A 24,557-nucleotide genomic window follows, 5' to 3' on the forward strand; every position below is an offset into this window, starting at 1 on the left:
ACACAAATAACATACAAGCTCAACCATTGTGTCCACAAATCAATCCCACCTCCAATTTTAACTGTTGGTGATGTGGTAAATTGGAAACCATAGAACTTCCAAACCATTTACCCACGCTCTAATCCTTCAAATGTGGGTACGTCCAAGGGGTTTGGGCATCCCTAAGGGCCTGTTTGGCCAGACGGATCCCATGGGATTAGGAGGGATGGGATGGATTTTAAGATAATGATGGTGGTGTTAGTAGATTGGTTTAAGATCCATGGGATTGCTATATCCCGGGACAAGTTCACCGTGTCTGTTTGGCACGCCCGGCATATCTCGGGATTTTACCTTCCAATCCCTTCCAATCCGTCCAACCAAACATGCCCCAGGCACAATTGAATGGGATTAGGAGGGATGGGATCAATTTTAAGGTAATGATGGTGATGTCAGTGGATAGGTTTAAGATCCATGGGTTTGCTATATCCTAGGACAAGTTCATTGGGTCTATTTGGCTCGCTTGGCATATCCCGGGATTTTACCATCCCATTCCTCCCAATCCCTTTTAATCCGCCTAGCCAAACAGGCCCTAAGGTTCTCACTCTAATCCCTCATGTAATAGGATCTTATAAAGGAGATGCTTAGGATTTCAGGGGAGCACCATGCTATGATACTCCACCACCCCACAAAACCTATATACCTCATTGTGAAGGAGGCTTATTGATCTTCCTAATCCATGCCCAATGAGGGTGCATAGATTAGGGTATGTTTCATACGAATACAAAATGATTTTTAAATCCGAGCTTATCCATGAGTGGAGGGTCACTATTGATCATTAGAATCAGCCCCATAAATTTGAATGTTGCACTGCTCTTCCCCCTGCCTCATGAAACCTTAACTTCGATGGGAGCTTGATAATCCCTGGGCATTTGGGGTTGGGAGCAGCTAATGGTCAAGCATGTTCTATCATTTTTTTTCCCCCTTCTTCTATAGGCTAGTGGTTTCAGAACCTCAGGCTGGAGTTGTTGACCATCAAAGCCAGAGTGGAGAGTTTTTTATGGTGGGTCCTTGATGTTTGAGGGGGATTCTTGTCATGCGATTGCTTGGGCTTCTCGCACATGTGCCTACCTTGGGATCCTTGATATTTAATAACATTAGGATGCATTCTTTTTCTATTGAATTATCTTTCATCACGTTCCTAGAGAGGTGAATAGTATCACTGACGCCCTTGCAGCAGGGTCCATGGGTCTCTTCTCATAGGGCATTTTTATATTCTCCATTGCATTGATCAATCTTTCAATCTCTTTGCCATGTGGGCATTTTAATAAAAATTTTTTTTGTCATTGATCAGAAAAAAGAAGAAGAGTATTAGTGATTTGGTAAGCGTGTTTTCTGCCCTTTGAACTTCAGAGAACACGATTTATCTATCTCTACATCAATTTTTGATCTTGACAATACAAGAAGCAAGCTTCCACAGCCGCAAAGATTTAGAAGCCCATTTTTAAAATTAATAATAACATTTTTGTTGTAAAAAGCCAGGCAGGTGACCAAATGCAAGAATCCATCATAAGATTCTTGAATTCAAATGGAAGGTCCAAGGGCCCATTCTTTACCGAGGGAATCAACCATACAAAATTGGCGTCCCATGGGATTTTGATGAACGGGATATTCAATGCCCACAAAAAGTTTCTACTACAATTGCAAATCAATGCGAACTTCCATAGAGGGGACACTTCCTTGAGGCTCAAGGCAACGTATTTGGAGGGCTGCCATTCACCATCATCACATTGCCTCCAATTCAAAGTAATGAAAATCCCAAGTCCTATTTTGATGACTAAAAACTCTCCCTAGTCCCTATTGGAGCTTCCCTAACCTACTTGTTTCTTAACATGCTGCCAACTGCCAAACACCCAGGTTGCCCCTTGAACTTAAAGCTTCCACCATATTAGGGAGGGGCCTTCCAAACTCTGGAAATGGAGAACATGTGTTTAAAGTCCCTTTCAACTCTTTTGCCTAAAGGCCCCAAGTAGTCGAGTAAACTTTACTCTGTATTGTTTGAAGTCCGTTTCAACTCTTTTGCTCGAAGGCCCCAATTAATTGAGGAAACTTTACTCTTTGTATTACTTGTGAAACACTGGAGTCTCTCCTAATGTTATTTTGGGTATGTAACGCCCTGAAATTCGGGGGTCGAGCATAACTCAGCTCCCGAGTTTCAAAACATCACTTATGCAACATATTTAATGATGAATGTATGTTGACTGTATTAGTGCATAAAACATGGAATAGATTAAGCCAAAACACAGATATGCTTCAGGGACAAGTGAATAAAGCAAGCGGAAGACTTATAGTAAAATGTGTACAAGTGTAAATCCCTGAATTACATATACAACCAGATCGTGTAAAAGTGTTATTTAACAAAATTATAAGTATCAAATTACATCATTTCAGTCCCAAAATAATCCCAGAAATCCGCGCATCAGGCCGAGGCTCGCTAGAACCCGCCTGAAAGCTGTAGGAGAAGGCAGCCTCGTCGTCATCCGGCTCCCGCTCTGCCTCGGACGTCGCATCCACATCTGCAACATCGGGGCCTAAGACGTCCGGTGGGTGTGTAACACCGCCCGAAACGTGGGAGTGAGTGATCGACTCAGTGGAAAATAAGGTATAGGTTAACATGTTATCAGTTCAATCAAACAGTAATGATAAAGCAGAACACTTAAATAAATCCTAAGTACTCTTGTTAATGCAAGTATGAATGCGGTATGATGCGTGCCCTCACGCGTACACCCTCAGCGTCTTCATCTTACGTTACGCATGACATCGCCTCAAAGTGCGCCACATCTACAAAGCACATGCAAATGCGGTGCATGGATATGATTACCAAGTTGTTATTAGTCCATTTCACACAACAGGATTGGGAAACTAAGATACCTTCCTCATGTCACCATCCAAACAGTGATCCATACTAGGGTCGTCAATCCTAGACATCTCATACGATTTTTATATTTGAGGTCGTAGCAAAGGGCTCGTCACCAATCAATGTACGCCTTTCATGCCCTTACTACCACAGATCGGCTCGTCACCTCCTTGCGGTATCCAGGTATGCTCGAGGTCACTACAAAGGGCTCGTCACCAATCAATGTAGGCCGACAGCACGAATATAGTGTCCCATACCACCATAATCGGCTCACGAGTTTAGTTGCTCATTGGTCACTACGGGGAGGCTCGTCACCCCAGCGTAGGCCGACAGCTCGACCACGGTGTCCCATACCACCATGTCCGGCTCATGAGTCTTAGCGGATCAGGTACCATGGTTATTAGGATTTCACTGGTAAGTTCGGTACCCTAGATTCAAGCAGTAGCGTCCATACATGGTTAACATACATCGGACAATCGGGTTATTTGACGAACTCGACTAGCACGAGCGCACGTTGAGTTGAACGACATAGAGTGCGCAAACACTCCGCATGGCCAAACCACTGCCGCCAACTCTAATACGGCTCGGGTTCGTCTAATACGTCCTACGTGGCGAAAGCAATCTCAACCACGAATATAGGGTCAATTACCGATCTCCTGGACTAAGGCATAGTCCCAAATATCCTACACTACGACAGATACTCATATGGAATGTAAAACAGTAATGGATCAACAACTCAAATCATGTTACATACACATCTGAAGAATATCAACTTAACATAAATGTAAGCATAGGAGATGCTTGAATTTAAATAACTTGGAATGTAACTGCATAAAGGAAAACATGCGCATCAATAGGAGTATTGAGAATTACTTCTTAACGCCCACAATTAGTGTAATCAGTTACACTTAGATCATTCATGCATTTCTACAAACACTTAGCATACAAGGAACAACATATATAGCGTATGTTGGAATACATGCACTTAGACAATTCCTTTTACCAAGGAGTTGTCATACATGCATCTAGCATACATACATGACACATAAACATGGCAAACACAAGTGCGTATTTTATACGTATACGGTACTTTATAAATACACTTAGAATACACAAATCTCAATATAACACATGCATATCAGGAAAGCGATGTAAACATAACATTTGACATGTGAAATCTCATTCATAACAAGAATAAATCACTAACTGGGATTGAAAGCCCTGAAAACCATAACCTATACACTTAAAGTCCGCACCTTAAGCGAAGAAAGAACCGCCGAGCTGATTTAGACGAGTTGTCTTCGTCAACGGCGCTAGAATACCCTAAAATAAGGATAGAAATGAGATACAACAACACCAAGTCTAGTCTAAGCTCTAACACAGGTTAGGGTTAGGTTAACTTACCCCAAAGGAACTCAGAATTGTCAGAGGAACGATTCAAAGTAAAGGTTCAAAGGTGAAGAAGAACAAGGAAGAATCAAGATGATTCACCAACCAATCTCTCTCACTAACTCTCTCTTTTCCACTCTCTTTCCAAGCTAGGGTTAGAGAAAATTCGTATGGAAATGAGAGCTAGGGTTTAAGGTCTATATATAGGCCTTAAAATGATGGAAATAACCCCAGGGTCAAGGTATACTTAGGTTATAACCAAAGCACGCCTTTCTCGATCCAACGAAGCACTTCTGGTGGGCCTATAACCACGAAAGGTCGGACTTAAGCTCATTGACCATGGATCTAGGTCAGGCTGAGTTTTCGTACCGACCGGCTCTTCAGATCAGCCGTGGCGGACCACACTCAATTCAACGGTCACGGAAACTCGATCAGGTCCACAAGCACTAGGATATGCCTGGGCCAACTATCCTGATCAGAGGGTGAAATTGGGTCAGAATCCAACGGTCAGAATGCTTAAAATCATCGCGCAAGCGACACGACTCAGATTTCAATAAAAGCTTAATAAATTCCAACCGTTCTCACACTCTTCACTCCGAGCTCAACAAAATCGACCCAGAACATCAGATCGACTTGATTTTTGAGGTGAAGATCAAGCCCAACTCGGTGACCGCAACACCCTAAGATCATCGCTATCGGACTTTCGACGCGTGGTCTAGGTCCGATCCAGATCTTCCAAAAATTCCCCAGAACAACTGGATTTAGCGATGGATCCCAGATTTCAGAGTAACGTAGCGCTCACTAATCTACACGTTTAGAGCCATGCAGATACAATTTAAAGTGATTGATGCGAATTTCACAAGCAATCGAGTAAAGCGCTAATTACCCCAAAACAACTACTTAAGGAAAGATTAGCACAGAAAATTCCAAGGTCGTTACAGGGTGAGGGAGCATTCTCCATAGAAAACTTCTTCCAGGCTTAATACACACCCATGCCAACCCTCTTCAGATTTTTGACCCAGCCTTAAAGCACCCTAATAATATCGAAGAGGCTAAAGAAAGACCAAATAAGGGTTCTCATTGTTCTCTCTGTGTTGGGAATTTTATTCCCTTGTTTAATTCTTATGAATTTTCGTTCTTCGAAAGGGAGGGAGGGAGATGAGGAAAAAAAAGCAGTCTACAGATTAGGGAGGGAAGGAGAAAAGAAGAAAAAGCAAGGGAGGGGAGGGATAAGGAAGAATAAAAAAAGCGAGGAAGGGATAAGAAGAAAAAGCAGTTGGCAGATTAGGGAGGGAGGGAGAAAAGAAAAAAGAAAAAGAAGAAGTCGAGAGATTCTTCCTTTCAAAGCATGAAGCACACATTTGGGGGCGACCATCTCTTTTCTTGAGGGAGGGAGGGAGACACGAAAAAAAAAGCTCTCGGCAGATTAGGGAGGGAGGGAGGAAGAAAAAGGAAAAAAGAAGCGGCCGAGCAGGACAACTAACCACTTGCTCTAAAAGCTCGAACTGACAGAGCGTAGCGAATCATTCCCTTTATCTCAAAGCCTAAGTCAGGCCCTTGGCCAAACCCCCCTCGTGGGCCCCACTTCACGTGAGTCCTGCCTCACATGAGCCACCCGCCTCACATGCCCCCACTTCACACAGGCCACCCCACTCGAGCCCAGTGTGAAAATGCCCCTGCATTACTGTTTCAATTAATTTTTTATTTTATCAAGTTGGGTATTGTTTTCTTGTCTTGCTATGCTGTAAAGTTCCATGAAACTATTAATGCTTAGGGAATTTCTACGGTAATGTCTTTTATGATATTTCTCATGTGTATCCGTTGGTGATAAGAATATAAGCAATATGTTAAATCTTAAAACAAGTCCCTGTCTGGTAACCACATAAAAATGAGTTCTCATTTTAGATAATCAAAATTATGTATTAGAGATTATGATTGTTGGGTCTAACACACAGGCCCTAAGGTTTAGCCTCTCAGCCAGCACTTGGCACCCATGCCAACCTGGAACAAGTAGCCCCACCCTGCAGAAGATATGTAGCAAAAATAGTCAAGTCCTGCATGAAGGTCCTGGATCGATGGTTAAAACGAAAAAAAAAAAACTCATCAACAGTCCATTTCAACGTCATGTGTGGCTTGTCTGATGAGTGAACCGGTTGGCTTTATGTGCTGTGTCATCTCTGCTCAGTGGTCCCAGGTTTCCTGTTTTTACTGATCTCTTAGCTAGTCTGATAGGATGTTTCATGACACTGGTTTTGTGCTGCAGATGGAAGAGCTTCAAGCGACAAATGTTAAGCATGCGGGCGCATAGTGATGGCAAAGGGATTGAGCTCAAAAGGCCGAGTGACTCCATATACACCTACCCCTGCCCCAACTGCATGCGCCGCACCAACAGTTCCTTTGAATTCTTTCCAATCTTTTAGCCACTTGGGATAGTTAAAACTTGCTATACAGTGGCGTGGCGTGGCCCACCTGTCAAAACACAGCATCAATCAAACCTGTTATAAGGTGAGAAGTGCCATGAGGGAGATGTAGATGCATTGGAACCACAGCCCCATCAAGAGGAGGCCATTTAGTAAGATTGTTTGTTTATGCTGCCATTTCTGGCCATGTGTGGCCCAATGATCGTTGATCAGGACTGTTGATCTGATGGGGATGGCCCCAAAAGATCTCGCAGATTGGATGGTTGTAAATAGTTTTGGACTGAATGCAGTTTTTTTTTCTTTGACCATCCATCTGTAGGACAATTAACATCCAAGGGATGGTGTATTCCAATTCGGGATGTTTTTGGGACATAGTTAATCAAAATGAGGCCCTACCAGACCAACGGTCTGGAAGAATTGAACATGACCACACATGTATAGAATGGGGAGCTTCCATAGTTCCTCAAATGTCCATCCTGGAATCTTGGAAATAGTTTTGGCGGTTTTCAGTTGAGACCGGATCTACTACAAAGCTTTCCAAGGATAAGCTTAATCTACGTTGCGAACTGTGGGGCCCACCGTGATGCGTGCATGAGATCCAATCCATCAATCACGTGCGTAATTCCCTCATGTTCATAAGACTGATCCAAAACTAAGGTGGGCCATACCATGTAAAATCATGACTCAGGCCTCTAAACTGACTTGGTGTGGCCCACCTGAATATTGGAACAGCCTGATTTTTGGGGTGTCTATTCATCCTACTGGGGCACATATTCTGAACGGATTGGATGGCATAGAAAATTTATGTTGGGCCACAAACACACAATCTGGATGGGTTTTTAACTGTGGGCCGGGCAGTCTCCGATACCACCTGTCCCCTGCAGTGTGGCCCACCTGAGTTATTTGAGATCTTTTTTTTTTTTTTTTTGGGCTCCAAGGAAAACATGAAGGGGCAAGCATGATGAACGATTGGATGTCATATACACATCATGGTGGGCCCCACGCAATGGATTGTAGCTTTAAGTTTATCCTACATAGCTTTGTAGTGGATCTCTCTACTGATTTTGGTAGTTTCAGGTAGTTATATTAGTTACTCCCTTTGGGCCATTCTCACACTCCTTCAAGCCATTCAGACAAGATGGCCATGGCCCCTGCAATCCTGTCTGTCCATCACCACTATTTCTATCCTCACATCAATGGCCGAAATGGCCGGATTTCTCTGCTACCAGCCTTTCCAAGATCTGGCTTCTCCTCCTCCCTTTCAGCCACTACAGCCCGCCAGGCGATCCGAACCCAAATTCCCAAACTCGAATTTTCGCTCTTCCAGGAGGTAAGCAGTCTCTGTGAAGACGGAAAGCTGAACGAGGCGTTGATGCTTTTGCAGACTGAATCTGGGAATTTCGATTCAGCGCAGAGGGCTGATGCCATTGGCGCTCTTTTACAGGCCTGCGGCCAGAAAAAGGAGCTTGAGATTGGGCGGCAGGTCCACCAGATGCTGTCTTCGGTGGCTGAATTCAGTGGCAATGTCGTTCTGAACACGCGTCTTATGACCATGTATTCTATGTGCAACTCGCCTCTGGATTCCCGCCATGTTTTTGATAGCTTGGAGGATAGGAATCTGTTCCAGTGGAATGCGCTGATCAGTGGGTACACACGAAATGAGATGTGGGGCGAGGCGGTATCTGTATTCTGTTGGCTGATTTTGACGACGGACCTCAGACCAGACAATTTCACTTTGCCGTGTGTTGTAAAAGCTTGTGGCGGTCTTTTGTCCGTCGGCATGGGGCGGGCTGTGCATGGGTTTGCCATGAGGATGGGGTTGCATTTGGATGCTTTTGTTGGCAATGCATTGATTGCTATGTATGGGAAGTGCGGGTTTGTCGATGAGGCTATACAGATGTTTGAAACAATGCCTGAGAGGAATTTGGTTTCGTGGAATGCTTTGATTTGTGGGTTTTCTGAGAATGGCCTTGTAGAAGAGAGTTTTGATGCGTTAAGAGAGATGCTGGCGGTGGAAGGTCTGACACCAGACGTCGCTACAGTGGTGACAGTTTTGCCTGTTTGCTCTGTGGAAGGGGATTTTGAAATGGGGAAATTGGTGCATGGGTTGGCTGTGAAATTGGGGCTGAGTCATGAGCTAATGGTGAACAATGCTTTGATTGATATGTATGCAAAATGTGGGTTTACATCTGAAGCTCGATGTTTGTTCGAAAACGCCGTTCAAAGGAATGTGGTTTCTTGGAATGTGATGATCAATGCATATTCCAGGGAAGGAGATGTCTATGGAACCTTTGATCTCCTACGCCAAATGCCAATGAAGGGTATGAAGGTGAATGCTATAACGGTTTTGAATGCATTTCCCGCTTGTTTGCATCAATCCGCACTGCTGACACTGAAAGAACTGCATGGCTGCGCAATCCGAAACGGGTTTGAATTAGACGAGTTAGTAGCTAATGCTCTGATTGCAGCTTATGCGAAATGCGGGTCACTGAGTTATGCGGAACGTGTTTTCTATGGCATGGAGATCAAGATGGTGAGCTCTTGGAATGCGCTCATTGGTGGATATGCACAGAATGGAGATCCAAGCAAGGCGATAGATTTATTGCTTGAAATGACATCTTTAGGCTTAGAACCTGACTGGTTCAGCATTGGTAGCATACTTTTAGCATGTGCCCGCTTGAAATCTCCACGAGATGGCGAAGCGATTCATGGGTTTGTAGTGAGAAATGGGTTGGAAACAGATTCCTTCATCAGTATTTCGCTTCTCTCTTTATACATCCAATGTGGGAAGCCAGTGGTTGCACGGGTGTTGTTCAATGCGATGGAGGAGAAAAATCTGGTTTCTTGGAATTCCATGATTGCCGGTTACTCTCAAAACGAGCATCCGGATGAGGCTCTTGATCTATTTCGCCAAATGCAGAAGGATGGAATTCGGCCTTATGAGATTGCGATAATGAGTGTGTTCACAGCCTGTGCACAGTTATCAGCTTTGCGGCTTGGAAAAGAGACCCACTGCTTTGCACTAAAAGCGAATCTCACCGAAGATGCATTTGTGGGGAGTTCGATCATAGACATGTATGCAAAGTGCGGTTGCATAAAGCAATCTCGTTGGTTCTTCGACAGGCTAAGAGAGAAAGATGCAGTGTCATGGACTGTAATGATTTCTGGATATGGAATTCATGGGCGTGGACGAGAGGCTATAGAACTGTTTGAGAGAATGCGGAGGGAAGGGTTTAAACCTGATGGTTATACGTTCATTGGAATTTTAATGGCATGCAGCCATGCGGGGTTGGTCGAAGAGGGCATGAAGTACTTTGAGGAGATGCGGAGAGAGCATGAAGTGGAGACAAGATTAGAGCACTATGCATGTGTGGTAGACATGCTTGGTAGGGCCGGGCGGTTGGCAGAAGCGGCAAAGCTTGTAGAGGAGATTCCAGAGGAGCCGGATGCTGGAATATGGGGTGCGTTGCTTGGTGCTTGTAGGATTCATGGGGAGGTGAGTCTCGGAGAGAGAGTCGCATCGAAGTTGTTAGAATTGGAGCCCAAGAAGGCCGAGAATTACGTGCTGGTCTCGAATATGTTTGCAGGGTCAGGGAAGTGGGATTATGTTAGAACAGTGAGAGGGAGAATGAAGGAGATGGGACTAAAGAAGGATGTTGGGTGTAGTTGGATAGATGTCGGGGGGAAAGTTTACAAGTTTGTAGTAGGCGACATTGCTCGCCCGGAGTTAGAGGAGATACAGAAGATGTGGAATGTTTTAGAGGGGAAGATCCATAGAATTGGATATGTTGCAGATACGGGTTCAGTTCTGCATGAGCTGGAAGAGGAAGAGAAGGTTGAGATATTGCGGGGGCATAGCGAGAAGCTTGCAATTGCTTTCGGGGTGCTGAAAACAAGCAAGGGAGTGACACTGAGGGTGACGAAGAACCTTCGCATGTGCAAGGATTGCCACAATGCTGCTAAGTTGGTTTCGAAGGTGACTGAGAGGGAGATCGTGGTGAGAGATAATAAGCGTTTCCACCATTTTAGAGATGGGTTGTGTTCATGTGGGGATTATTGGTGAGAAAATAGCATGCAACAGGGAGTTCTGTTTCTTGAAGTTGTGTGCATCTTTTGCTACAATGCGCATGTGTGCATTCTCTAAGCATGCAGAATTTGTTGTTCAAAATTGTTAAGAGGATACATCTTATACTTCATGTGCCGCCTCACGGAGGGCTCCGACCAAAGTCAAGATGGCCTTCAATTTCCATTAATTTGGAATGATAAAATGAAGGTTGGAACCAATCCCATTTATACTTTTCTCTGCAGATGGATTGGAACATCCACTTCTAATTGAAAGATCAATTATCTCCTCATATCACCACTTGCTGCCATTCTTTTGGTGTCTGATTGAATTTGGAGATCTTTCTTCATCTCTATCAATCCTATTATCTGCATTAGGGGCCCATTCGGAGGAAACCAAAATCACCATTGGATTGGATACGCATGGTGGAATGGGTCATCTTCCATCTGGCCACACATTTGGAATCTGGCCACACATTTGGAAAATGTGTGCTTGCTTTCTGCAACTTCCTTCAGAGAAGGCACATTTCCACTGGAATTGCCATTTCCTGAAGGGGATGAGCATCACATTGATTGAGTCGTAGGAATATAACCTGCGGTTTCCACCTCATCATCCAAACTTCCACAGCTGTGGCCCTGCACTGCAACCCAGCTGTGGCCCGCCTCTTTCCTCAACCCACTTGCATCCAATCTCCCCCTCACCTTGCGCTTCTCTTCCCACATTCCCTTTTCAGCGTAGATGTTTGATAACAGCACGTATGGTCCATTCTTCTCTGGCTCCAATTCCATAATCTTCTCCGCTGATCTCTCTCCCAACTCTATCTCACCATGAATCGTACAAGCGCCCAGTAGAGCCTCCCAAGAAGAGGCATCCGACCCAATTCCCATATCCTCTATAAACCTCTCCGCCTCCTTCAACCTCCCAGCACGGCCCAACATATCGACCACACAAGCGTAATGTTCCTTCTTGGGTTTGATTCCATAAACATCGATCATCAAGCGGAAAATTCGGAGCCCTTCATCCACAAGTCCGCAGTGGCTACATGCAGATAGACTCCCAAGAAAGGTAATACCATCCGGTTTGATGCCTTTGCTTCTCATCGCTTCAAATATCTCAAGTGCCTCACTTCCCATCCCATGCTGACCATACCCTGCGATCATCACTGTCCATGACACGACATCACGATTTTCCATGGTCGTGAATGCCAATTCAGCGTCTGCTGAGCTGCCACACTTGAAATACATATCTATAAGAGCATTCCCCACCGACACGTCCAACCCGCATTTTGATCTTACAATCCTGGCATGAACTTGCTTCCCTTGTTCGAGGCTTGCTAAACTAGCATATGCAGGAAGAATGCTGGCGAAGGTGAACTCATTCTCCTTTAGGCCTTGTCTCAGCATTTCACGATAAAGCCTGATTGCTTTCTTGTTCAGCCCATTTTGTGTGGACCCTGCAATCATTGCTGTCCACGAGATGATGTTGGGGGCCTGAATCCTCCTAAAGACCCCGGCAGCGGATTTCATCCCTTCTTCGCATTTTGAATACATGGTCATGAGGGCATTCCCGACTGGCGTTTCCGAAGCCAGTCCTGCTTTCAGCACACAACCATGGATCTGCATTCCACGGCCTAGATCTCTTGGTTCCGTACACGTCTTGATAACACTCGTCAATGTGAAGCAATCGAATCCAACACCCTCCTGTCGCATCCTATCAAATATTCTCAGGGCATGTTCTTCACTACCATTACGCACACATGCATCAATCATCACGTTCCATGATATCAAATCCAATTCCTTGATCTCATCAAATGCCCGAATTGCTCCCTCCAATCTCATGCATTTCGAGTAGCCATCGATCAAAGAACTACCAACAAACTCATTAGAATTCGACCCACGTTTTACCACATGGGTGTGAATTTGCTCCAACAAGTCTCGAGCTTCTACACTCCCACGTGCACCAAGCAATGCCGATAGAGTAATGTGGTTCGGCTTCACATTCTCTTCTCGCATTCTAGAGTAAAGGTGTAGAGCTTCGACAGTGTTCTGTTCTTGGCGAACATAAGCAGAAATCATCGTATTGAATGAAATTACATCTCGTTGGGGCATTCCTTCGAACACTTGACGTGAACAGCGGATATGACCACATTGGCAATACATGTTGAGCATTTTGTTCCATAGGGAGATGGAACAATGAGAATGGAGTTTTATGAGGTGGGTGTGGAGAGATCCAGCTGCACGGCGATCACGGGCATCAGCAAAGGCCTGCATGGCACGGCTCAGGTGGTGGGGCTCGATCAGACAGCCATCGGAGAATCTGATCCGTTGAATTGGGTTCATTACATTTGAGGTGGTCAAGCTGGAAATGGGAATAGAATTTTCGAAGTGGTGATGGTGGTGGTGAATAGTGTTGGCATATCTGCCGTGGCGCAGGTTAAGAAGCAGGGTGGCCATTGTCATATTGGCGCATTTTAGCCAAGGCCGTGGATTTTGAGAAGCCGTTAATTCCCGCTGGCGGGAAAATATGTTCGTTGCATGACAACTTCTAGCCTTTTATTCCAGGAGAGAGTGCTAAAGTGCGCCCCCCCTGTTCTTAAAACTCAATGCGCCCCCTGATGGGGGGACACGGATTGCCTGCGACAGGGGCCCAAGCTAGGTGGGGCCCACCGTAATGTTTGTGAGAAATCAACCCCGTCCATCCGTTTTTCCAGATCATGTTAGGACATGGGCGCAAAAATGAGGAAAATCCAAAACTAAAGTGGACCGCACGACAAGAAAAAGTGGGTAGGGAACTGCCTACCGTTCAAATCTCCCTGTGGGCCACCGTGATGATTATATTCCATCCATACCGTTCATAAGGTCATTCCTACTGGGATGATTTGGAAACACAAAAGTATTAGCCCGATCGAAAACTTCTCTGGCCCCACGAATGTTTCAACGGTGGATGTTCAAGCCTCACTGTCTTGAGTTTTGGATCTGCCTCACTTTTAGGCCTACATCCTAACATGATCTGGAAAGCCGATGGATGGGGTGGATTTCTCACAAACATCAAGGTGGGCCCCACCTGGCTTCGTGTCGTGGGAGGTAATCCGCGTCCCCTGATGTCTTGACGCAAGTGGACGGTCCCCTAGATTCACTCAATTTCCAGTGCGTCTCCTTGAAAAATCACATGCGCTCAAGGCTTTACAAAAGCTGACGACTTGGATCATTTACAGGAAAAGGGTCCAGTCATCAAGCTTAATCATCCATTTAGTAAGGCCCATCTTGGGTAACCTATGTCTCTAAAGAATCACTTGGATCAAGCGATCATAGATGTTGAATCCGTAGCTTGGAAACCCTATATTTATGAAGGACAATATTTGGATGGTTATGATCATCCGTTCAATTTGTCTTTTCATCAGTAGCCATTGAGCTGGACCTAATGGACGGTTCAGATCTACGATTAGACTATCCACGTGTCTCAATAGCACTGTGGTGCACGTAAAACCTTGAATACACTCTCGTATACTTATTAGAGCTGTACACCAGTCGAGTTAGCTCGGTGAGCTCGCCCTTCTCGACTCGAGAAAGGTCCATTTGTCTCGGTTCGAAATTAGATTTAATTTGAGCTGGTTTTTGGAGTTCCTAAATTTTCGAGCTTGCCTGAGCTCAACTCTACTTAGCTTGGCCTAAACCTCAACTTGAATCGGCTTGATGACAAAATTATTTTTATCTTGCCGCTGCTCACCAAGTGTTTGATGAAATGACTCATAAAAGCGTTGCTTCGTGTAGGTACATTCTATGCAGAATTGACTAGTGGCAAGAAAGGAATGAATACAAAATAAATCTCTATAAAAAAAAATTATACCCCATAAAATTGTCCAGGTATCTTATTCTTCATATTTCTTGTTAAGTGTTTGTTAAAATATTTATGATGTGTTGTTATTGTTTTGTATTTTATGAGAGATTGAAAATGCATTATATGCATCTACGAAAATGTCTTATAAGCTCAAACTCGGATCGAACCATGTAAAATGCATTGTGTAGTGGATCTCTCTACTAAGGTGGGCCATACCATTTAAAATCATGACTAAATCTTCTAAACTGACTTGGTGTGGCCCACCTGAAATTTGGAATGGTATGATTTTGGGGGTGTCCATTCATCGCAATGGGGTGCATATTTTGAACGGATTGGATGGCATAGAAAAATCACGGTGGGCCACAAACAACATCTGGATGGGTTTTTAAGTGGGTCGGGCCGTCTCCGATCCCACCTGTCCCTTGCAATGTGGCCCATCTGAGTTTTTTGAGATCTTTTTTATTTGGGTGCCAAGGAAACATGAAGGGACGAGCATGATGAACGATGGGGTGTCATGCATACATCATGGTGGGCCCCACATAATGAATTGTAACTCTAAGGTGGAAGCAGATTGGCTGGTGTACCACACACCGGCTATAGGTACGTGTCGTTGGACTCTCCTCGAGCTCCGAGTTGTACGAACAGTTCAAAGGAGATCAAAGTTACATGGCCCCACAATGATTTATTTATTATATCCACACCGTTAATCCATTTTTCGAGATAATTTTAGAGTACTATACAAAAAATGAATCATATCCAAAGATCAATTGGACCACACCACGAATAGCAGCGGAGATAATGATTTTCACCGTTAAAAATTTCATACGGGCCAAACACTAACCGGTCATCAATTTGGATAAGTGGCATGTTAATTGATCAATTATTTTGTTCATGCATATTTGTAAAATGTAATCTAGTATGGTGCAATACATTATTGCAAACTTTGTGCTTAGCAATGTTTCTCTTTTAGTTAATGAGTAATTATTTTTTTCTCGTCACCGGGTATTTTTTTCTTTACTCTATGTTCTTTGGTTTTTATTACAAAAGTATGCACCAATTATCTATTTAATAACATTTAAGAGAAAAAAAAATCATTAATAATCTTTAAATTCGATATTGATACTTTATAAAATAGATATCAATATATCTTTTTCTAGTATTCTATAACATGTAACTGTGATATTAACTTACCAGTTTTAATATTTGTTTTCCTCCAATATCCCATTCTTCACAAGCAATATTGGGTCGGTCTTCTCATAATTTTTTTTGATACCTAGCAATTAAAGTTATCATTACTATATAACAAAATACAAAAATGATTAATGATAGAGTTTTACCGTTAAAATTAAGAAGAGAGGATTAGAACATATTCTCAATTTTTTTATGCTTCCAATTTCAATATATGAAAGTTTAGAAGGAAAAACTGACATTATATAACAAAATAGTAATGATAAAATTGTGGGTTTCAGTTTGTCACACAAAATGTAAGTTAGGTGCATAAGTGTGACTAGAAATTCAAGATTCATGCAATTTTTGTAAGGCACAATTTTGATCCTTGGAAGGTTATTTTCAAAATAGTCGTTTGTATGTAAAAGAGTTTGAAAATTATACTCTCTATTATACCATATTTTGGACATTTTTAGAAAAAGCCAATAGGAAGGTTATGTGTGTCATTACACGAGAGATAAGAGGTGTATGAAATGATTTTTTTTTTGTGATACTTGGAGCACTATTTGTAGAATTATAACTGGCATATATTTAATGTTGCACTTCATCAAATGACCAACAAAGTAGTACAACCAAGACATATAGGAGTAGAATGTGGTCGGAGAGCAGTCATGGCCGAGAGAAGAGGAACATTCAAAATGAGAAATGTAATAAGAGAATGATTTAAATGGCGATGCTTATAACCATCCAATAAAGAAAAGAAACGTTTGAAGAATAGCTACAGAAGAAATCTATAAATAGTCGGAAAAGTAGCAGAACAACACACAAATCTATCAATTTATCATAGCTCAGTCTATCTTAGGAGTAGTGATAATCCAATAACAGTAATTTCATAGTTGTAATCCAAGTTTATGACCATACGTTGGACTTAATCCTTATCCAATACAAGTAGTTCTTACAAAAGAAGCTGTTCTCAATGACCGACTACCAGTAAACTAAAAAGTCCCTTCTTAAGAAAGTCAATGCACAACACATCTTCAGAGAAAGAACCCCACCACCTGATTATCACTTGATTATTATAGATATTTTGCAAATGGTTGAGTAAGCACCTTATAATGTTCTATATATAAACCTACTCCTTTTTGAAAAAAATTCATTCAAACTAACGATTTCTTTCTTTGTTTCTTCAAAATTCATCTCTGGTTCAGTATTGTTTTGTCAACTGAGTTCGCTGCCAAGCCAACACACTTCGGTTAAGTTCTGCATGCTGGTTCGAGCTAATGTACAGCGAGTGACATAGTCACGCCTCAACTCAAATAAATAAGTCATCTTTTCTTACTTTATTTTATTATTTCTTTTTCTTTTTCTGAATATTATCTACTGTTTTTAACATATTATTTCCAACAATCTTGAGACTAAATATTCAATTGTTAGAAATAGTAAACATCTTATTCGATATTTGAAAACATAAAAGTTTTCTTCTTTTATTTTTTGTAACTAGTGTTTGACGATTTCTCTAACTAGTTGGAAATTCAATTACAATCAGAACTCTATTGTATTCCATTATCACCATCACAGTCAACCCTACATTTGAACTATCTAAAATCAAATAGTTCTCTGGAAATAATTTCAAAAGATGGAAATAGAAAATCAATTTGCACTGAAAACATTAAAGGTTTTTTTTTTTTTTTTTTTTTTTTTTTTTAAACATTATTTCATATTCATTTATAGTTGATCCAGCCAATGAAAATGAATTTAGAAATACTAATAATTGTAAACATTACACAATATATACTTGTTAAATGAATTATATGACATCTATGTTTCTTATAAATTTATTAAGGACATTTTGACTGCACTTGAAAATAAATATGTCCTTGAAAATATATGATAGAAGAAACCTGCTATTGTAAACTTCCTCCATTATGAAATAACAGACGATAAACCTCGACTAGTCGAGTAGAGTCCTCGGCTGGTTGAGTGGAACCTCGACCGATCGAGCAACCCAAATGACTAAAAACAATTGGTCACTGGACTTTGAGTCGAGCCCCACCCTCGGCCGGTCGAGCAGGGCACTCGACCGGTTGAGCCTGAGGAGAAAAATCCCCATCAAATCTCTCTCTTTTCGACTTAGGAGGAGTTTACCTTCTTCAAGCCAGCCCAGTTTCTAAAAACCTCAAACTTGCCCTTGAGCAAAGCCTTGGTCATCATGTCTGACACATTATCGTCCGTGTGGAACTTCTTAAGCTATAACACCTTCTGTTCCAAAGTATCCCTGATCCAGTAATATCGAATCTCTATGTGCTTCGAATTTGAGTGCTGACTTGGATTCTTGCTCATGTGAATAGCATTTTGAGTATCGCAATAGATCACGTGTTGCTCCTACTTCAGGCTAAGTTCTTGTAGGAACCTTTTCATCCAAAGCATCTTTTTACATGCTTCTGTGACCGCAATGTATTCGGCCTTTGTTGTCGACAATGTTACGACCTTTTGTAGCTCGCTCTGCCAAGAGACCACTCCCCCTGTAAACGTGAACATGAACCCTGATGTAAACTTCTTGGAGTCCATGTCACCTGCTATATCTGCATCTGTGTAGCCTTCTAACACAAGTTTTTCGTCACCATAGCATAGGCTCAACCTGGATGAGCCTCTTAGATACCGCAGTATCCACTTCACCGTTGTCCAATGCTCTTTGCTAGGATTGACAAGATACTGGCTGACAACACCAACTGTATATGCTATGTCTGGGCGTGTACACACCATAACATACATCAAACTTCCTATAGCTGACGTGTAAGGTATCTTTTACATCTCTTCCACCTCTGCTTTCGTCTTAGGACACTGCCTATCACTCAATCTGAAGTGACCATCTAGTGGAGAATTGACCGGCTTCGGTGCATTCATATTGAACCGCTCTAAGACTTTCTCAATATACCGCTCTTGTGACAGCTAAAACTTCCTGCTGCTTCTGTCACGGTTATCTCCATTTCTAGGATCTGCTTAGCTGGGCCCAAGTCTTTCATACAAACGACTTGCCCAACTCCTGTTTCAGCCTTTCAATCTTCTTGATGTCTTTTCCCATGATGAGCATGTCATCAACATATAACAGCAGAACTAAGAAATCACCATCTGAGAACTTGCGCGTGAACACACAGTGGTCCGACTTTATTTTGTCATACCCATGCTTCAACATAAATGAGTCGAACTTCTTGTACCATTGCCGTGAAGCTTGTTTCTGCCCATATAAGATCTTCTTCAGCCTACACACCATACATTAACAACCGATTGTCTCAGGCATGAGTATAAACTTGGGTCATGAAAATTCGGGCTGTTACAGGGATGACGTTTGGTTGCTCATATCACGGATCGCCATGTGCGCAGGAGGGCTCGGATCAGAGCCGTTTTAGTTTCGGCTATAACTGCCCGTCATGAAGGCGAGCGGCAAGCTCATGCTATGAGAGACCCTGATGCCTTTTTCATTCAACTTTTTTTTTGGCACTCCGAATACCCTAGCTTTTTCTTTACCCTTGCTCTTCTCACCGAGACCTGCTACTCAAAAAGAGGAATCCGTTCTAATACTTCTGTCGGAAAGGAAAATCATTGCCAGAGTAAATTGCCTGCAGATCGGAGCAAATTGCCGCAGCACTGTAAGTCTTCTACCATTTATTTCCTTTCTTTCGCAATGTCGAGCAATTCAAACGAAGTCCGTGAGGCCCTGAACGGGTCAGAGCCCGAGAGTACAGATTCCAAGTGTCGGAGCTTGGAAGGTCCTCTTGAGGCAATTCCACTTTATCCCCCGCCCAAGAGGAGTACTGGGGCGAAGTCTAAGGATTGGGCTAAGGGGGCCACGAGGATATCCCGAGACCCTGCAGGGAGGTCGTCGGTCGGGCCCTCGGGTGGCCAGTCCAGACCTGGAACTTCGTGGGGCTTGGTCTATGTTGAGTCTCAAATGACTCACCTCCGAGCTGAGCACTAGATCCCAAACTCAGTGCATATGAGCGCTCCTTCTACCACGGATGGACTAGGAGCCCCTTCCAACGGGGAAGTAGCTATCTTCCATTGCGCCCTACAGTGCGAACTCCAGTTTCTGCTTCATCCCTTCGTGTGCGAGGTGCTAGCGCAATTGAAGCTCGCTCCAAGTCAGCTCATTCCAAATGCATGGCGTATCCTGGTGCCGTCGTACATCATCTGGTGACAGGTGAAGAACCAGGAGCTTTCATTGGACGAGTTCTTGGTAATGTACTAAGAAAAGAATGATAAAGTCGAGCCATATTGGTACTACTTCTCAGCCTGAGCACAATACACACCGGGCCTCGTCACCAAACTTCCTTCTTCCAACAAAGAGTGGAAGGGGAAATGGTTTTGGGCCTTGAGAGAGTGGGAGGCTTCGGTATCTGAGTTCAGACTCCTCCGAGTCCAAGTACCTACCCAGTTCAGCTTCCAAGGCAGTGAACCGAGTACTTGTAGATTTTCTTGTCTTTTTCACTCGTTGTTTATTCTAACAGCCTTTGCTCTTGCTTGTAGACTATTCGAGGAGCTTGCCAAAACTGTCCTCTCACCTCCAAGCCCAAATAGCCAGGGCTTATCTCCTTGGCGAGGAAGGCTGCACTTGGCACTACAAAATTAGTCCAGACAACCTTGTTTCGTCTGGGTTTTGTAGAGTCAGACCCCTCCCCATCGCGTTAGGTAAGCCTTTTGACTACATCTTGCACTTGAGTATCCCGAGTAGATGAGGTCGAACCTTCTTGTTAATTAGGAATGCTTGAGGCCACGGGGTCGAAAAGGAAGAAGGGGGGAGGGGGTACGCCCCTCGTTCAATGTATTTTGTTGTTAGCGCCGACGACTTGGGTTAAGGTAACAGCTAGGAAAAAGAAGATTCCAGTACCCGAGTCTGAAGCCCGTGAGAAGATTTCAGCACTCGAGGCCATTGTGGCAAGCCTCCTATAGCCAAGGTAGTTGCGGTGCAGGCGCCGACATCAACACTTACACCAACTTCCGCGGTAGTAGCTCCAACCTCCACGGCTTGCCCATCATCGCCCCCCAGGATGCGGGGGAAATCCGTGGTCGTCGCAATGCCTTCTCCTCATTCATCTGATGAGTGCAATCCCAACCTCCACTTCACTACTGCGGAGTTGGTTGGCGAGATTGAGCCTTGGTCGGCAACTCTGCCATGCCCAAGTTCGAGGATCGGGCCTCGGCCGCGCCTGACCTTGGGCAGCCAGCAAGCCCTGCCCCTTCCCAGGAGCAGGAGTCGCTCGCGCAAGGTCACCACATGATGTTACTAAATGATTGGGCAGCGAAGCATGTAAAGGAGAGCGTCGTCGTCAACACTCTAAACCGACCCCTTGATGGGGTATTGAACGACTTCGCATCGTGTTGTTACACGGTAGACTTTAGTCTTGATTACTTTATCCCCCTTTCTCTTTTTTTTAGTTGTCGGTTTGCTCATCTGGGTCCTTCTAGGCGTTGTCATCGCTCATCCTCACTTGAGAAAGGGTGTGGAGGATGGCTAATCTTGAGAAAGAGAAGGTCAAGGTTGATAAACGCCTAAAGGCCTCGGCATCGAAGTTGGAGCAACTGCAGACCCAACTGAATACCTCGGTTTCGGAGGTAGGGCAGCTGAAGGCCCAGCCGGGAGCGAGTCACATAAAGGAGATGGGTCTCCAGGGGGAGATCAACGAGTTGCAGGCTCGTGCAGACTCGGCTAAGTCTGCCTTAAATGGCTCGTAAGCGGACAATGCTCAGTTGGCGACTGAGCTCGAAGCGGTTAAGCGCAAGGCTATTAAGGGTCTTGCCAGACAACGCTTCGAGCTGGAGGCCTTGGCTGCATCCCAGGTTGCTGCGGCTATGGAGGAATTCAAGTCCTCTAAAGAGCGGAACGACGAGCTGGAAAAGATTTATGACTTTGCCTACAACGCTGGCCACAAAATGTGCTTGGATGAGGTCCGAGATGCTTATCTTGTGTTGTGGTTTGCTGCATATGTTGAGTAGTAAGCCGATCTCTTCTTTTAAGGGGTTGGTTCATCTAAGGGTTTCATCTCTGCACAAGAGAGGTGACCCCTAGTCGTTCTGTAGGCCATTGTCAAATGACGAACCGACCCCTTCTTTAAGGGATTGATTCGCCGAGTTCGTCTCTGCACATGAGAGATGACTCTTCACATAGTAGAACAAGTAGAACGGGCAAACCAGGTAGAAGAGAAAGAGATGATGCTTTTATCAAGAGCCTTAAATGGCTAGTAGATTTCAGTCATACATAGCTTCTTCCTCTTCAAGGGTAGTAGACTTTTTAAATGCTCAGCATTCCATGGATGGGGTAGCAGACGCCCTTCCAGATCTTCCAAATGGCGGGATCTAGGCTTCACTGAGCCGGCCACACGATAGGGCCCTTCCCAGTTTGGCCGAAGCGTCCCTGCTCCAGACTCCGTAGTTCTTTGGAAGACGCGATAGAGTACTAGATCACCTTGTCGAAACCGCCTTGTCTTGACTCTGGAGTTGTAGAATCTGACCACTTGTTGGTGCCGAGCCGCGACTCGGAGTTTGGCAATATCTCTAGCTTCTTTAATCAGGTCGAGATTTGCCGCGATCTGCTCTGTATTTTAATCTTCATGATAATTTCTTACCCGCACTGTGGGGAGGCCAATCTCGACTGGAACGATCGCCTCCAAGCCATAAGATAGTGAGAAAGGGGTTTCCCCTGTGGATGACTGGACTGTGGTCTTGCAAGCCCAAAGAACGAACGGGAGCTTGTCTACCGAGTTACCTTTAGCTTTTTCCAACTTCGTCTTGAGGTGATGTTTGATAACCTTATTCACGACTTCCACCTGCCCATTAGACTGTGTGTGACGAAGCGAGGAGTATGCATTTGAGATGCTGAGCTCCCTACACATCCCTCTGAATCTGTCGTTGTTGAATTGCTTCCCATTATCGGAGACGATGGTATGCGGGACTCCGAACCGACAAATTATGTTCTTTCAAATGAAGTCAGTCACCTTCTGCTCCATAATTTTCACCACTGGTTCGGCCTCTGCCCACTTGAAAAAGTAGTCGACTGTCATGATGGCGAATTTGACCTGCCCCTTTCCGTAGGGCAGAGGTCCAATGATATCGATCCCCCATGTGGCAAAGGCCACGGCTCAGTCATAGGGGTCAGCTCTTCCGCGGGCTGCTTCGGTACGACAACGAATCTTTGGCACTTGTCGCACTTCTGGACAAAACTCTTGGAGTCTTCTCGAATCGTCGGCCAGAAGTACCCTTGGCGAAGCATCTTCGTGGATCTCTCGGATCACATAGTCTGCTTTATCGGGTCGGAGACACCTGAGGTATGGTTGTGAATACCCTTTCTTGTATAGAGTTTTATACAGGATTATGTATTACGCTGCTCTGATTTTTAAGCGTCGGGCCTCCAACCTATCTTGAGGGACTTTGCCAGTAGTACGATATTTGATGATCGGATCCATCAACTTAGAGTTGTTTGCATTGGATTGACCATCTCCTGGTCATCTCAGTTGATGCTTAGACCATCCAAAAACTCCACAAGGACAATCCTCGGGATCTTCCCTTCAGCAGCCGAGACCAGCTTCATGAGAGCATCGGCCCTCGGGATCTGGTTGATGGTACAACTTCTGAACTTTCCTATCAGCTTCCGTGCATCGGTCAGGTAAGCTATCATCGTCACCTCCTTGGCCTTGTATTCTGTTGATATGTGGTTTACGACGAGTTGATAATCGCACCGCACATCGAGGAGTTGAACTCCCAGACTAGCCACTAGTCTGAGTCCAGCTGGCAGAGCCTCAAACTCGGCTTCGTTGTTGAAGGCCTTAAAGCTGAGCCTGATCGCGTACTGGACGGTGGTCAGGTCAAGTGCGACTAGGACGATCCCTGCTCTGACACGTTTTGGGTTAGACGACCCGTCTACGAAGAGAGTTCATCTGCCATTCCCTCCTGGCTTTGCACTCTCGTGGGGATGAGGAGCTGGAGGGGCCACGGGGGTTGTCTCCGTATCCATGCCCTTGGTTCTCGGGAAAGTGAATTATGCTATGAAGTCAGCCGCTGCCTGGCCCTTAATCACAGTCCTCAGTTGGTAATGGAGATCGAACTCCTCGAGTTCTATCGCTTATTTGGTAAGCCGCCCACACACCTCAGGCTTATGGAGGACCTGCTGTAGAGGAGAATCTGTGAGGACGACGATGGAGTGGGCCTGAAAGTACAAACGTAACCTCCGAGCGACAACAACTAGGCCGAGGGCTAATTTCTCCATGCTTGGATATCTGGTCTCGGTCGGGACCATTGCCTTGCTCACATAATAGATGGGATGCTATTTGCCTTCCACTTCTCGAATGAGCACTGAGTTGACAGCCGAGGCTGAGATGGCTAAGTATAGGAATGGGGGTTCAGCGTCTTCGGGCTTGGATAATAGAGGTGGTGAGCCTAAGTACTGCTTCAGCTACTGGAAAGCTTGTTCGCAGTCCGATGTCCATTCTACTTTCTTGTGACCCTTCAACTGCTGGAAGAAGGGGAGACACTTATCAGTGGCTCGGTATATGAATCGTCCGAGCGCGGTTACTCGTCCGGTGAGGCACTAAATTTCTCTCATCGTCCAGGGGCGAGCTCATGTTAAGCAGCGCTTTGATCTTGTTGGGATTCGCTTCGATGTCTCTCTGGCTGAATTGGAACCCGAGAAATTTGCCCGAATTTACACCGAACGCGCACTTAACGGGGTTCAACTTCATGCAGTATTCCCGTAGGATCGCGAAGGTCTCTCCGAGGTCCGTGATGTGGTCGGACGCTC

The 24,557-nt window shown here is 44.5% G+C and overlaps 2 protein-coding genes across 2 annotated transcripts; one reads left to right on the forward strand and one right to left on the reverse strand.

Annotated features, from left to right (window-relative positions):
- The first annotated feature begins 7,680 nt into the window (after positions 1 to 7,680).
- Positions 7,681 to 10,801, forward strand: LOC131251470 (pentatricopeptide repeat-containing protein At1g18485). The gene has a single exon (XM_058252190.1). It carries the CDS (start codon positions 7,841 to 7,843, stop codon positions 10,763 to 10,765), a length of 2,925 nt encoding a protein of 974 aa, XP_058108173.1. The 5' UTR covers positions 7,681 to 7,840; the 3' UTR covers positions 10,766 to 10,801.
- A 527-nt stretch (positions 10,802 to 11,328) lies between these two features.
- Positions 11,329 to 13,218, reverse strand: LOC131250674 (pentatricopeptide repeat-containing protein At1g11290, chloroplastic-like). The gene has a single exon (XM_058250957.1). It carries the CDS (start codon positions 13,216 to 13,218, stop codon positions 11,329 to 11,331), a length of 1,890 nt encoding a protein of 629 aa, XP_058106940.1.
- Positions 13,219 to 24,557: the final 11,339 nt, after the last annotated feature.

The sequence above is a fragment of the Magnolia sinica genome, chromosome 7 (genome assembly GCF_029962835.1).
Source record: "Magnolia sinica isolate HGM2019 chromosome 7, MsV1, whole genome shotgun sequence".
In the NCBI taxonomy this organism is placed as follows: domain Eukaryota; kingdom Viridiplantae; phylum Streptophyta; class Magnoliopsida; order Magnoliales; family Magnoliaceae; genus Magnolia; species Magnolia sinica.